A 15,182-nucleotide genomic window follows, 5' to 3' on the forward strand; every position below is an offset into this window, starting at 1 on the left:
TAACTAACAATAATATTGACCTATTGGCCATCACAGAAACATGGTTACATGAAGCACAGGCCCCGCCGTTGCACTTACACTACCACCTGGCTTCACCATACTCAGACAAGACAGGCCAGATCGAATAGGAGGCGGAGTAGCCCTCATCTACAAGGAGAACCTCCAGCTCCGACCCATCAGCCACCCCTCGACCAACAACTCTGTCCTCTTATCGGCCAAACTCACACTGTCACCCAACAGCACCATTAACATTCACCCACTATACCGCCCCCCAGGCAACCCCTAGATTCCCATGAAAACATCATTCACACCCTCAGCAATAATATCAAAAGCTCCGCCAAAACCCTTCTACTATGAGACCTCAATCTCAGTTTCAACGATACTAAGGACAAATCTGCAGTCACTCTCACCAAGGAACTCAGTGACCTGGGCTTCACCCAAAAAGTAGAAAGTCCTACTCCAGCCAAAGGCTGCATCCTTGACTGGATTGCTGACCATAATTGCCTCTCCACTATCACCTCAAACTCCTCACTGCCTTGGACTGACCACAACTGCATCGAGTTCTCTATTCCCATCGCCAAAAACCACAAAACTCTGACCCCTGCTAGCGCTGCACAAGTCAGAAGCTCTAAAAAAACTCACCGCGGATAACCTGCGCCCATACCTCAATACCCGGGAGTTAGCACCCCCATTCGCTAATGACCCCAATATCCTAGCAGACATCTACAAAGATGGCATCACCAAAGCTATCAATGAAATGGCACCACTCGAATGGAAAAAAGAGAAGAAATCTCTTCATATCAACTCTTGGTTTACTGAAGAACTGCACTCAATGCGATCCCACAAAAGAGCAGACCTAAAAAACTGGCAATCTGACCCCTGCCCCAGTACCAAAAACAAATTCAATGTAATCTCCCACCAATACAAGATAGCTATCACCGATGCCAAAGCCAACGCTTTCAACACACAAATCTCTAATGTCAAATCACACTCTAAAGAGATCTTCGCCATTTTTAACAAGCACATCTTCCCCCCCCCCCCCAATACACCAGACGAAATGATCAAAGATGAAGCTTGGTGTACCAGCATTCAAGCTGCCATGCTACACAAAATTGACCTTCTACAAAAGAAAATCAAAGACCACTGCAAAGCACTTCCTCAACAGACAGGAACTAAGCCTACCAACGCCCCACCCACCTCGTCCAAGCCCACCATACCTGACTTCTCCTTCAAGGACGTCACTGAATCAGAAGTTATCAACCTACTAAAAAATCTCAAACCCTCCCCCTGTAAAGGCGATATCTGCCCACCAAAACTCGTCAAAGACTGCGCAGACTGCTTTGCGCCGCTCTTTACGGCATTCATCAATGCGTCCTTTAAAACAGGCATCATCCCAGCCAACCTCAAAGAGGCCTGGGTCCGGCCTCTCCAAAAAAAAAGAAAAAAAAAAACCTACTCTCGACCCCCCTACAACCCAACAACTACAGACCTATAACCACAGTGCCATTCCTCCTGAAATTACTGGACAAAGCCGCACATTGCCAAATCCAACACTTTCTGGAAACCCACTCCATCCTCGGGTCTAGGCAATCAGGCTTCCGGAAAGGACATGGCACAGAAACAGCCCTGGTGGATCTGAAGAGTCAGATCACCCAAATCATGGATAAAGGCAAGCCTGCTCTTCTGCTCCTTCTAGATCTCTGACGCTTTCGATCTGGTTGATCACAAGACTCTCACTTCACACCTCACACTCGGCCAACTTCTCCAGAGAATCAGCTCTCTGGATCACCTCTTTCCTAGAGGGAAGAGCCATGAAAGTCTTCTCGGACATCGCCAATGCCACTCTCACAACAATCCACTGGGGGGGTCCCTCAAGGATCATGCACTGCACCCACACTTTACAACTTGTTCACCAAGCCCCTCTTTGACAAACTCGACTCCTACGGCATCACATACACAAACTAGGCGGACGACACGCAAGTACTTCTACCCCTTTCAGGATCATACAACCAAGACGCCAAGGCACTCCACACAATCTACTCCATCATCAAGGCATGGATGGCAGTTAATGGCCTCTTCCTCAATGGAGACAAGACTGAAATGATATTAGGTCAACAGAACACCCTAGATAAACTTGACAAACTGTACGCTATCTTCTCCATCGACAACTCCATTATCCCCGTATCCACAGCTGTAAAGACACTGGGAGTATACCTTGACTCTTCACTATCTATGACTAGACAAGTCAGCGCAATCACTTCCTCATCTGCGCACACCAGCAAACTCATTAACACCATCAAGCCCTACCTCTCTAAACCCAACTGCCTCTCTATAGCTAGAGCAACCATTAGAGCCAAACTGGACTACTGCAATGCACTCCTAGCAGGCACATCAGCCAAAAACCTAAACAGACTACAAGTCACGCAGAACAATGCTCTCCGGGCCGCTCTTAGTATCCCAAGAAGAGAGCATATCACCCATGCCAGGCACTCAGCCAAATGGCTCCTGGTCAAAGAGCAGATCACTCTCAAAATCCTCACCCTCACACACAAATGCCTCTCTCTCTCCGCCCCGGCCTATCTATCAGAAACCATCCTCAAACCATCCTCCTCCTGTCCCACTAGGACGCAATACTCCAACCTACTGTGCATCCCGCACAACAAAAAAGCCAAAGCCGGAGGTCTACGTTTCCCTTACATTGCAGCCAAGACCTGGAACGCTCTTCCTGCAGACATTAGAGCGGAAAACTCGCTCCCGATTTTTCGCAGGAAACTGAAAACCTCATTCCTTGCAAATTAATAGGAAACTCTTGTGAACCCATGTAAATATACTGCATTCCTAATTTGTACATTTCTACTGTAAATATTGTATTGTATGTAAACATTGTATCCTATGTAACCAAGATATTGTCTGTAACAAGCGCGACAATGCCCCTGGGCTGACGTGCGCTCTACAAATCTGAATAAATAATATGTATCTGTGTTCTCTTTTAGAAAAGATACAGCTTGGCAGTGGGTCCACCTAAAAAGGATCCAAAGGTGAAGGGTGTTCAGTCTGCAGCTGTGCGAGCATTTCTCATGAGAAAAGAGGAGGAGATCAAAAGGAAAGGTATTTCTCAATGGGAGTAATTTTAATTGTATTCTGCATACCTTAGTGAATGTCACTACTGCAGTTTAATTTGGACGTTTTTTCATTTCCTTGTCACTGCTCTTCCTGTTACTCTGTGTGCACAGGCATCTCGGTGCCTTCACCTTGCGGATCTCCTACCCGGCCCTTGGACCGACTTTATGGACGCCGCCTCTTGCATTCGTGTCACCACCTACCAGCCTCCCGTTACTGTCTGAATGCCATTGGGCAAAGGAATCCAGTTCTCCTAGCCACTCTGCGAGTGGACTGCTCTTGGCTCAGTCCTGCCATTCTCTGCATCTCCTTTGTGCTTCATGGGCTTCACGGTCTCTTGTCATGGATGACTGTGTTTCTCTGCTAGGCAGTTCTCCTTTGGTTTTTATGGCGTGAGAGGACCCATGCCTCTGTGGAAGTCTATACTGCTGCAGTTCTTTCTTGGTATTGCTCTTCATTGTCCCTTTGTTGCAGCTCGTCCCAGTTCTTGGATTAACTATTTTCCAATAATGTTCTTCATCTCAGTACCTTGCAGAACCTTGAGGTATCTGCCCTATAACAGTACATGTTTCTACTGTCTACAAAGAGGTTAGCAGAAGGAGAGGCTAGAGTATGTGGGTGTCTAATGTTCTCATAAGGGCTATACCCTAGCTGCTCTTCGTTCTCCCCGGATGGGCAGGGAGGTGAGCCCCTCCCCATGAGATCCTCCCGCATTATACTACCCCCAGGGGAACTATCCAGTAGCAGCCTCACCTCCCTGACCTCATGGGAAAAGGTTCACCCCTGGGGAGAAGGGTCGATATCCAGTGATTCGTCACAGGAGGCTTTAGCAGTTTTTTAATTTTGCATTTGGTCCGTTTCTTCATCCATACACGTTTATTTGGTTGGACAAAAACGTATAACATATTCTTACATCCTGTCTACTTTTACATCCCATCTCCTTTTCTCCATACTTTGGGACCTCCCGCTGAACGAGGACAGGACCAGATGCTGTTTCTTAGCAGCAGATTAATTTGTTTTCTGGAACATCCCTTGCACAGGCAACACTTTCATTGGTCCTACCCATAGTGTGCCCCTGTTACGAAAGATTTCTCTTGTGGCAACTTTTCCTCCACAGTTCTATGGACCCCCAAACATTTAGCTTTTGTTTTTGAACCTCTCCTGACTTTTTACAGGGAAGTGAAGCCTTCAGCTTCACTCCTCTGGCCTTTTGCTCATTTTGTTATGGGGAAACCCATCAGTCCTTTAGACCATCAGTACTGGGAAACTGTTTCCCTTTTGAATCACCCCAGCCTTTCACATCTTGGGATGTTTGGTTACTTGTATATGTGCCTAAAGACATGTTGCTGGTAGCAAATATATTTTTACCATTTGTGTACTCTTCTGTGCGCATTCGCATCTACTGTGTTTGGCTACTGAAGGTGGCGAATGCCCAAAAATGACCACCCCATGAGGTTTTTGCTTCTTCTGTGGTCATATTGTTGTTGGGTCTTCTTCCTGCCTTGCCAGGTCAGGAAATCGCATATAAGGTCAAGCAGTTGCCTGGGAAAGCTGCTTTCACGGGTTAGTATGATGCCTTTGTGCATGTGTTTGGCTCAAGAACGGGGTCGGGCTGTCTGGTCCCACTACGCATCTGTGGTGCTTAAAAGTCTGGCTGTGGAACATGAGTGAAACCACAGTGGCCCATGATTGGACCACTGCTCGCTGTTGAATGGTGCAGATCCTTGCCATTGGTGGGCTTGGACTAGCCTCCAGTCAGGATTTTGAACAAGAGGACTCCTGCTGTAAATTTCTCCAGATTAGCGTTGGAGCCAAGACTGCCCTGTAGAAGAACAGCAAACGGAAGATACAAAGAAGGCTCATGAAGACGCCCAGAATCCCTTCCTGTATCTGGTCCGGTGAAGCCCAGTTGGACCACCTGATCTGCAATGGCCCTGTGCGGTGCCTCAGCACCTGAACTGGTGGGACCAACCAGTCTCAATGTGTTCTCGAGTATCCAGCCATCCTGAGCATTTAGAAGTGTCCCTGGACCACCCAGTGGACTGACCAACAATCCAGTGGGCTACCTCGCAAGAACCATTGCCATTCCGCATTTGCAGCCGGAACGTCAGTGGTCGTGAGCTTGTGGTGTAAGTTACCTTTCTGCTGCGTTTCAGCCTTCCAATTTCAAGGGATCTTATCTAGAAGGTCTTTTTCAACTATGACTGGAAAGACACCTGCCGTTGTCTGTGTGCAGTGGCTGTTGCTGGACACCCCCGTACCCCTCAAACCCCGATCCTGTCAAGTGTCCTGAAGAGGTCTGCATCAGTGATCAGTGCTTTTTGCATTGCTCAATCAGCAAGGGTTGCACTTGGCTCCTGGATCCAAACGGAAGAATCCTTGCACCCGCAGCTCCTGAGCATCTCTCAACGGAACCAACAGAAGGAAATCCAACCTCCAGCAGACTTGCCCAGCCAATATCCCTCCCCCACCCCCCCCCCCCCCACCTATCCACCCCCCCCATCCAAATCAAACCATCCAGTCGTCTGGGAAAATCATCAGTCAGGGGTGTACATAAATGCAATCCCCCCCTGTCCTTTATAGGAAAAAATTGAGAACAAGTCTCGTAGGAATCCTTCCATTCCACTGCTTTTTGGTCATCACACCTAAGCAGTGTAACCTGAAAGATGAGAACCTATTTTTACTTAGCAGTAACTTAGTTGCATCAGTTCTCTTGAACATTTCACCAACACAAGTACTTTACCTGGATCAGATGCATTCTGCAGAGAAGCATTGTGATGTTTGGGCACAAGGCTCAACTCTTCATAGGGATTGTATTTCTGAAGCTAGGGCATATTTCTTGTGACTTGGTTCCGTCTTACTGCATCACTTAACTTATTCTATTAATGGAAGTCATTGGATGCATTTTAGAACCTTTGGTGACTGTATATATTGACTCTTGTGTGATATTCTCACACCCTGGTTTCATTTTCTAGCATGTGTGTTGGCTCTAGAATAAATGAAGTATTTGTGTACATTCCTGTCTAAATTGAATTATTGTGTGCTTCTCTTTGTGGACTTATTGTTGACCCATTACCCCACTCAAACTCATATGAATAACCTTGACTGCGCTCCATTGCTATCTTGACTCAGTATTGATTAACCTCTGTTCTCCTGTTCACTATAACTAGTGTGGCCTCCTAAAATCTGTCCACCAGGCCAGCCAGATTCAAGAAATCCATCTTAACAGCCTTGACAATCAGTCCCTTTCTCCTCATCGACTGGAACCGGCCTGGTTTAGCCGCTCTACGAGTAGCACCTTCGTTCCTTAAGTTGTACTCTCCACACCTATGCTGAAGGGCTTTTAGCAGTGTGTGAGTTGACCCCAGAGTTTTTCATCTGCTGACTGTGAACGCTTTGTGAACAAGGACACAGACAACCAATTCCAAATAATCAAATTTTATGAACTTAAATGTCAGGATGCAAAAAGGCCTAACTTGCCCTATGCTAAGGTGGGATTTCCCTACCTAAATGAAACTAAGGAGAGTCTGAGTCAAAAGAGTTCAACTTAGGGATCTGTCTGTGTTCAAAACCAATGCGTGCCCTCACACCTAGAACTATACACAGTGTATGGATGTCAGAAATCAACAGAGAACAGTGTTCAACACAGTCCTGAGCTTCTTCCAGCTTGCAGCTTCCTTTCAGCTCCCTTTCGCAAATATAAAACAGTTCAACAAAGTCTCAAAATCCCCTTATTTAGAAATAGAATGCAAAGAAGTCTCTTCAGGCCTCGGAATTCCCTTCCCCAAGTTCCAAAACCCAAGTCCAAAAGAAACGCACAATGTCTTTATCGTCCACAGTTTGGTTAATGTTGTTTTCAAATGCACAGTTCAAATGATTTTGTAGGTTTTCTACAGGTTGAAATTGCATGTGTATTAGGCTGCAGAGTCCTTTGTCTGCCTATTCTTGTCACCTTTTGGTTTCAAAGCTTTGGTTCTGTTTAGCAACAAAGTCTTAATTCAATTTAGTGTTCAATAATTAAACCTCTGGCTTATGGTTTGTTTTCCCTTCATATAGAGTTCAATAAATGTTCATTTCACTTTAAATTTATAATTCAATGTGTGGACTCCTTTGAAAAACGTGCTCCTCATCACACGTGACCCACAACCCCTATGATGCACGATATTCCCTTTTTGTTTAATGTTAGACCAATATAACTGCTTGATTTGGTTTAATTTTATAGTTTGGTTTTCAGAGACCTTTTTGAACGTGTTCCTTGCTACATACGGCCACTCTGATATAAAGTATTCCCCGTTCTTGTATACTTAACAAGCAAAAATGTTCATTCCACTTTAATTGAACTGTTCGCAGACCTTCGAAAACGTACCTTTTGCCGCACGCAAACACTCTGATGCAATGTATTTCATAAAATGCGTAAATTCACACACTTGCACTGGGTTTCTCAAGCCCCAGAAACTCACTGGTCACTTAGGATGTTTGGGCTGCAGCACGGATTACACAGCCTTCTTCCTTTAGTGCCGGGGCTCCAGTTTCTGGCCCTCATACACTCCTGGGGTTGTCCCCCACCACACGCGAATGAGCAATTTAAATAGAAATGGGGCAGCCTTCTAGCACAGCTCCCTTCACCTTTCTTCTCTTCCACGCCATTCTGAACGGTCCTCTGCTGCATGCAATGGCCTCCTGGTCCTTCTCCCGTCGATTCCCTCTGCCACTCGGTTGGGCTCAATTTATACACCTACAGCTCCTTGACGGGCGGCAAGTGTGAATGATTATTCAGTCCCGCCTGACTCCCATTAAAGGGACATGCCTGACCTTCACTACTCCTAGCAGGCATCTTCCTCTTCCCAGTATTAGAATGGTAGAAGAGCATAGACTTCATTGCTCTTAGTTGCCTCTTCTTCGTCCCAGCACTGCCAAGTGTCAATGGTGGAGGAATGAGGGGAGCTGGCTTATAGTGGCCCATAAAGGTTGTGGAGGGTTTGGATTGGTTGTCACTGGGGAAATGGGGATACCATGTTTCACCCAAGGGCACCCTATTCTTTCTTACCCTCCTTCTGGGCCTTCAAGGCCTGTCTTTTCTCCTGTTATTCGGACCTGTGGGAATGGGGTAACAATATCCCACAAAAGCTTCTGGGACTAGGGTTCCTTTTTGTCATGGAAGAGGGAAATGCTGTCTCATCTGGGAACATTTAATGAACCCCTCCCCAATAACCCTCCACCCAGGTGATGCTCCTTCGCGTCTCTTCCCCGAAGGTTTGGATCCAACAGCGATGGTCTTTCCCTGGCCACCTGCGCAGAGGATCCAAGGGGAGTAGATTTGAAGACCCCCTTAGGTTTCTCACATGACCCACACTCTTGGTGCCTAATTTGTGTAGGTGCCAAGCACTCTTGACATCTTTGTAACTCCTGCACCCCTCTCCTCCTGCACCCCTCTCCTCCAGAAGCCCTCATGTCGGAGACTTGGGGGTTTGGAGGAGATCTTCCAGGTGCCAGCTCCTTTGGAGACCAATGTCTTTGTGCAGTCCAAGTCAAAAGAGGTAAGTCAAACTCTTTATCTGGACACCCTAGCCTGTTGACAGCTTAAAAGAGCATCACAAGTTTAGAGGAGTCACCCAGACCCTCTTCCATACCCCCCAAAATGGATGTGCACAGGACAAAGGCAGAGGCCCTTCACTGGGCTTAACCTGTACCCTGTGCACCACTGGGGCGGGAGGGGCACACTTCTGCCTGACTAGGGTGTGCAGGTCCACACCACCTCGTGCTTTGTGCACTAATGGCCAGTCCAACTCCCTGCTGAAGGCTGGGCAAGCTTTGGCATTGGAGAGTGCTCTGAGGGCCCAACTGGGGCTACCCAAATTCCTCACGTCACTGGGCTTGGGCACGGGGTGCACCTAACGTGCCCAGAGAATGTCCAGCACTTTGAGCCTTTCTCCGCGCAAAGGCCACTTTCTGAAGCACCAGGGGGGGCAATGTTAGGCAAAGTTTGTATGCAGTACCATCTGGGACTACTACACACAACTATGACTACAGGTGTAAGCAAAACCAACCTTTGGTATAAGTCTGTATCACTGGTTTTGGTAGCTAGCTGAGCAGCCATCTCAAGAGGGAATGTGAGCTTGTAAGGGTATTACACAGAGGTCTACAATCACAAGTATTCAGATAGACACTTCTACTCAAGGTTTCTTGGTAAAACACTTCTAAATTTATTACACAGTCAGTTAGAAAACATTCACTAAAAGGAGGCAATCAATATCACACTCAAACATTCTACAGCACTTCACACCATCAGGTTCTGAGGCATTTAAACTACTTTGAAGGTGGAGCAAAATGGCATTCAGAGCATTTGAAGTAGGAGCAAAAAGGCAGAAAGTTCATAAAACTAATAGTAGTTACTCTTAAACAGTGCAAATAGTTTGAGTTCATCAGAGGAGTTGATTCAATGCAATAGATGGGCCAAAGTCAATGGGCTAGAGACTTGTATAGGTAAAAACGATTCTGGTAGTTAAATGAAAAAAGTCTTTGCCATGGTTCTCAGAAGTAGTTCATAGAAGAAAGATTCATATGTTGGGTCACAAGCTGATTAAGCCTGCAAGTTGCCAAAGTTTCACGCACTTTCACAGTGAGAGGTAAGTTCTCTCGGTCCGGTTTTCACAGTACCTTAGATTGAAGAAAAAGATGCAGCTGAAGACTTCTGTTCCTGGCTGTTCCTGGCTGTTCCTGCAGATCTCGCTGTTCCTGAGCTTCAGTCATGGGGACAAGAGGGAGGACATTGGGGGACTCCTGCACTGCACGGGGGCTGGTCACAAAGCTGACAAACTGGCAAATCTTCTATTCTGATAGCTGTCGTCAAGCACAGAAACTGGTGTCCTTCTCCCTGGCTATTCAATTTCCTGCAGCACTCTGAGGCAAATACAACCAGCTCCGAGAATGGTATCCAGATGGCGTATGAGTTGATTGGTCCCACCAACTCAAAGGGACTTCTCTGTCGAGATGAACTTGGCGATTCGGACCTGCAGCAGGGCTTCACCGGGCAAACCAATGGTCCAGTAGTTGCAGCCGCCGCCCTTTTCCAGCTCATCTTCGGTTCTTTCGTTCTAGTGGTCGCCTCTGCCTTCCAAGCCAAGAGACTCGCCTTTTAAACCGTTTTCCCCCATTAATTCCAGCCTAGATGCCACTCACCCAGCAGGGCGACTGTCCTTGCCGGACAGTCAGCCAGCCAATCAGGCCAGAGTGCATTCGGGTCTCCAAGGAGGAGACTAAGCACAGAGTTTCGGGCACCTCCCTCACTTCCTACCCATCCAGACACTCGGGCGCCAGAGGTGGTCTTCAGTCCTGAGGCCCCAAAGGCGTAGGAACAAAGGGACCAAACCTGGTTTGGCATGCAGAGACAAACTCTAGAAGGACCTTTCCAAAAATAAATGGCGAAAAAAGAAGACCGGGACCCAGTTTAAACAAAGGAGGCTCAGACGCCATCTTGAAAAACATGGCGATTTAACGCTACCGGTGTTTGCGGTCGGGAAAAATCATGGTAGTTCATTGTAAAACCACTGCCACCAGTCCTTTCAATAGGAAAGGATAGAATTGCACTGCTACATGAGTTTCTAGACACGGGGGATAATGGGTAACCCCTCCAGTACTCTATTGGAAGATGGTGTGTGTTGGGTCTAGGACTTTAAAAAGACTAGTAAAGTCATTTTAACTTTACTTTCTCTGGGAAACAGTAGTTTATCCCAGAGAAGGCGTTTATACCTTGGGAGAGCCTAAAAGGCTTCCCTGTGTCACTGCTCTGAGGGTGCTGTGTGACATACATGAAAAGATGATGTCTATGGAGTGGTTTTAAAACTCCATAATCAAAGAACACGAGAGTAAAACACACATCAAAATACATGAGAGAGTGGGATAAAAGGCTTGCACTCTCTCCAGGTAAAAAAAATCAAGTCGTCAAAATCCAGTTGCTGGGGGTCTCTAAGGTGAAGGGAATTGGCACATTTATGAGAATTCTCCCTAACATGCAACAAGGTCAAAAGGAGTTCTGTACTCACCCACACGACACACTGAAGGTGATTCTGCGGTTCACATATGAATCCCTTGTGGCAGGGCTGATAATAAAATAGGCAATACCAAAGCACTGGGTCTGCCACGTTTCCGTTGTGGAGGGGTACGCACTAGATGCCGAAGTGTCAGTTGGATATTATTCCAAAAGGCATCTCAGCCTGCTGTCGTCACCCCGACAAGTACAGTCACGAATGTACCCATGTTCATGCGCAAACACACGCTGACATTGAGGGAATCCTACCGGGGCTCAAACCTTTGGCTTCCACAGCAGATACCATGCCCATCCTCCTACTCCTTCCTTTGACCAGATCACTTTGCTATGGTAATGGTGGGACAAAGGACCCTAACCCGGCCATCCGAGGAGCCACTCATGCACAGTTTCCAGTTTTTTTACAGGGCCCGACAAGAGGTATATCATCCAGAAGGTGATGCCCCCTAATCAGGCAGCACAGAGATCACCAGTCCCGCAACCGCGGCAAGTGAACTTCAAACAGCCGAACAGAACTTGGATTGCAAATCTGCCACTACCATGGCGATCTGCCCACATGGGGGACATGAGCCGTGCAGATCAGCCCGACCAATAAAATTCAACTGATTTGACAGACACCGAGGAAGGTCCTCCCTCCATCTGAATCTTTTACGAAAGAAAAATCCACATTCCAGTGTGTTTAGAGCTCCAGCTTCCAAGTAATCCTCCTGTGGAAACCAGCATCCATTTGGTTGTGCTTACCCAGAAACCATTCCACACAGACATTCACAAGCTTATGCAGTAAAAGATGCAAAAAAGATATGAAACGCCTGATAATATTCACCATGTGAATACAAAATTAGATGCCAGGTTTTGGCAGTTGCCATCTGAAAAACTGTCTTTGGCATAACTATTCTGGTGCAGTTGGTTGACGTTTCAGCCTCCCAGACACAGAGCAAGCCCCCTTCAATCTCTCCATCTAGGCAACCAATGTGGACACCCCCTGGGATACTAAGAGAAAAGCCTGGATCTTGTGGGCAGGAGGGTATGCTCCAACAGTGCCCTACATTTTGCCAATGCAGATGCCTTTTTTAGCTGCTTGCAATACGAAATTATGGAAGGAGTGAGAGGAATTTGCAGAAGACCTTTCTGGTGGATACAAGGAGCAGTTTTTGTCTGGGCTCAGGGAACATAGGACAATAGTAATTGGCACAAAATAACCTGGTTTAGAGGCAGGGCACATTGACGTAGTAGCGAGAGTCATGTGCCTGATTCAGGACATGTGCCGGGTGGCCTGCGGAGTATCACACTTTTAATAGAAGTGTAAGAAAAGGTGAGGGGCCCTCCCCTTCATGGCCTGACCCTTGTCCATCTCTCCCCACTACAAGGAGTGGAACAAGAAGGCCCACTCTCTCAGTGAAGAGTTTTTTTGGCAATCTTCAAACCCTCAGCGAAGAAAACATTTTCTTGCTGGCATAAAGCCCAGCACAAAAACACGGGAGGCTTCAGTGGTTTCCTCTCTATAACGCAGAATAGGGACACATGAAGCCAGATCAGCTCCGCCCCCTTCAAGGAGACGCAAGGTCTTCTTTGTCACTACCTCTGCTCAGGGCGAAAAGCTGAACCTTTGAGGTCCAGCTCTACTCTCCACCAGTTGGGGGCAGGATCCGTCGCCACCTTACATTTTGGAGACTGACAACTATGTACTATCTCTGTCTACAAAGTAGACGCAGACACCCCCTTCTATCCTCCCCAGCCCTTTGTTCCTCCAATAATGTTCAGATACCCATTAAACTTGGCGTGATAAGAAGGTCCTGCCCTATTCAGACAATTGGAATCAGTGCTATTTCTTGTGTTTTTTGGCTTTGACCAAGAACAATGCTGGGTGGAGGACGATACTGGATAATTCAGGCTTCCAGTGCATTCCAAAAGAAAAATCCGGTCAGCTTTGATAAAAGGGGAGGGATTGGCTGTGTGACGGTGATCTTCGGATGCATATATGCACATCCCCATCTTGATACCCCACAGGAAAATCTGCACTTCTGGAATATGGATGCCCATTACCAATACATGGGTCTTCCCTTCAGGCCCTGAGGATGTTCACCAAAGTTATGATGAACTCCATCCAGTTGCATCCATGGCTCTGATGGATCCGCATCTACCCCAATTTAGATAACTGGCTCATTGGGGTTACACTTGCAGGTTAAGGTGCCAGTCGATCTTGGAATTGAACTCGTGAATGCGATGGGCCTATACAAGGAAAGCTGTTCCCCACCCAAAGGATTCAATATAAAGGTCGTCTGGTTTGGGTTTTCAAAAGGGGCAGGGTCTTTCCCTGCAAAGATCAAAATCAAGACATTTATGTCCTATCCCATGAGATCTAGAAGCCTCTGGAAAGGTTGTGCACACAATGTTTGTTTTACATGTTCACCCTGCCAGCAGACACGGATGCCAGCAGACATCCTATGTCTGCTCTACATTTCCAGAGACTTCTAGGTCTTGTGGCCTCATGCATTTTGGTGAGACGACGCCCAAGACTGCACTGAGGTGCACCCAACTTCATTTGGCGGACAATAGGCATTGGTGCTAGCAGTCTGTCGAGGCTGCTCCAGATTTTGCCTGGGATGCGTCGGTTCCTACTTCAGTGGATGGTACTCCAAAAGATCTGTGGAGGGGGGTCCTCTTAATCCCACCTTCCCCAATGAGGACTGTCTCCACCGACTCATCTTTGATGGGCTGGGGAGCAATTTAGGAACAAGGGAACTTCACAACCTCAAGACCGATGAGGGATCTCTATTACAACTTTCTAGAGTTAAATGATTTAGCTGGATAGGAGGACTTTTCTTCCAGCTCTACAAGAGCGAACGTTGTCACTCTGCACTGATAACATTATAACAATCCTCTATATGAACAAGCAAGGGGGGGGCAATCTTGAGAGCTTTGTTTTCTTGCACTGCAGATCTGGTGTCTTCCCCACTGTAGTGGTGCATCTGTCTAGAGAACAGAATGTACAAGCAGACTTCCTTAGCAGGCATTCCCATGTCCCACACCAATGGACTCTCCCGAGGGACCTGCTGGTCCTCATTCTTCAAAGCATGTGGAGCCCCGCACCTTGCACTCCTGGATCTACCTGCCAACATTGAGAACACAAACTATCCCTTTTATGCACCCTGGACAGGAAGAGGCATGGATTCTGTGTGCGATGATTTCCACATTCCTTGGGCACCACAGACTGTCTAGGCCTTTCCCCTCACTCTCCCAAAGGTATTGCACAAACCCAACCGGTCACCAGGCTGTCATGTGATAATGATTGTGTGGACCTGGCCCGAAGGGATCTGGTATTCAGATATGACAAAAATGCAGAGCAAGCTGCCTTGGACACTGCTCCGTAGTCAGGATCTTCTGTCTCAGCATGGGCGATGGTCCTGAAACCCCGCTCACCACCCTGTCAATCTCTAACTGTAGCAGCCTGTTTCCTGAAGACATACAACCTCATTACGAGTTTGAAGGTATTTCAGCAGTAGATCTGCCGAGATATCACCAAACTGTATCACCGTTACTGCCACTTGGTCCGGTGCTATGACCGCCGGATTGCAAGTGGCAGTGTTTAATCTAAGGGGCATTCAGCAGAATTACCGCCGCAGTAACTAAGTAGTGCGGTGGTAATTCCACCAAAAATGTGGTGGGAAGTTGGCTGATAGCTGGATGTGAATCCTCCAAGTTTCCGGCCAACTCCTAGTTAGGCAGTGCAGTAATGGAGCGGTATGTGGTAATACCGCTGCATTGAACCTGCACCGCCCAACTCGTAATGATAGGGTTCTCCAAGACGATAAACTAAAAGTCATCAGGGCAGCCAGCAAGGATTGTACTATGTCGCCATATGCGATTAAATTGACAGATTTCTGTCACTGATGTTTAGACTGGGAAATTATGGTGGACAATATACTTTCCTTTCACTACTTTCTTTGCAGGAAGTACCTGTTGCAGATTAGTACTTACCTTAACACCAGGTTACAAGTTATGGCTCTGACAAACCCCA

The 15,182-nt window shown here is 47.1% G+C and overlaps 1 protein-coding gene across 1 annotated transcript in view; it reads left to right on the forward strand.

The window, feature by feature from the left end:
• The window catches only part of SPTY2D1 (SPT2 chromatin protein domain containing 1), a 554,228-nt gene that overhangs the window by 152,812 nt on the left and 386,234 nt on the right, over positions 1–15,182 (forward strand). Inside the window, exon 2 of the mRNA XM_069623793.1 lies at positions 2,994–3,108. Within this exon, the coding sequence (XP_069479894.1) occupies positions 2,994–3,108 (115 nt within the window). The remainder of the gene's footprint in view (positions 1–2,993; positions 3,109–15,182) is intronic.

The sequence above is a fragment of the Ambystoma mexicanum genome, chromosome 11 (assembly GCF_040938575.1).
Source record: "Ambystoma mexicanum isolate Mex_15411 chromosome 11, UKY_AmexF1_1, whole genome shotgun sequence".
Lineage (NCBI taxonomy): Eukaryota > Metazoa > Chordata > Amphibia > Caudata > Ambystomatidae > Ambystoma > Ambystoma mexicanum.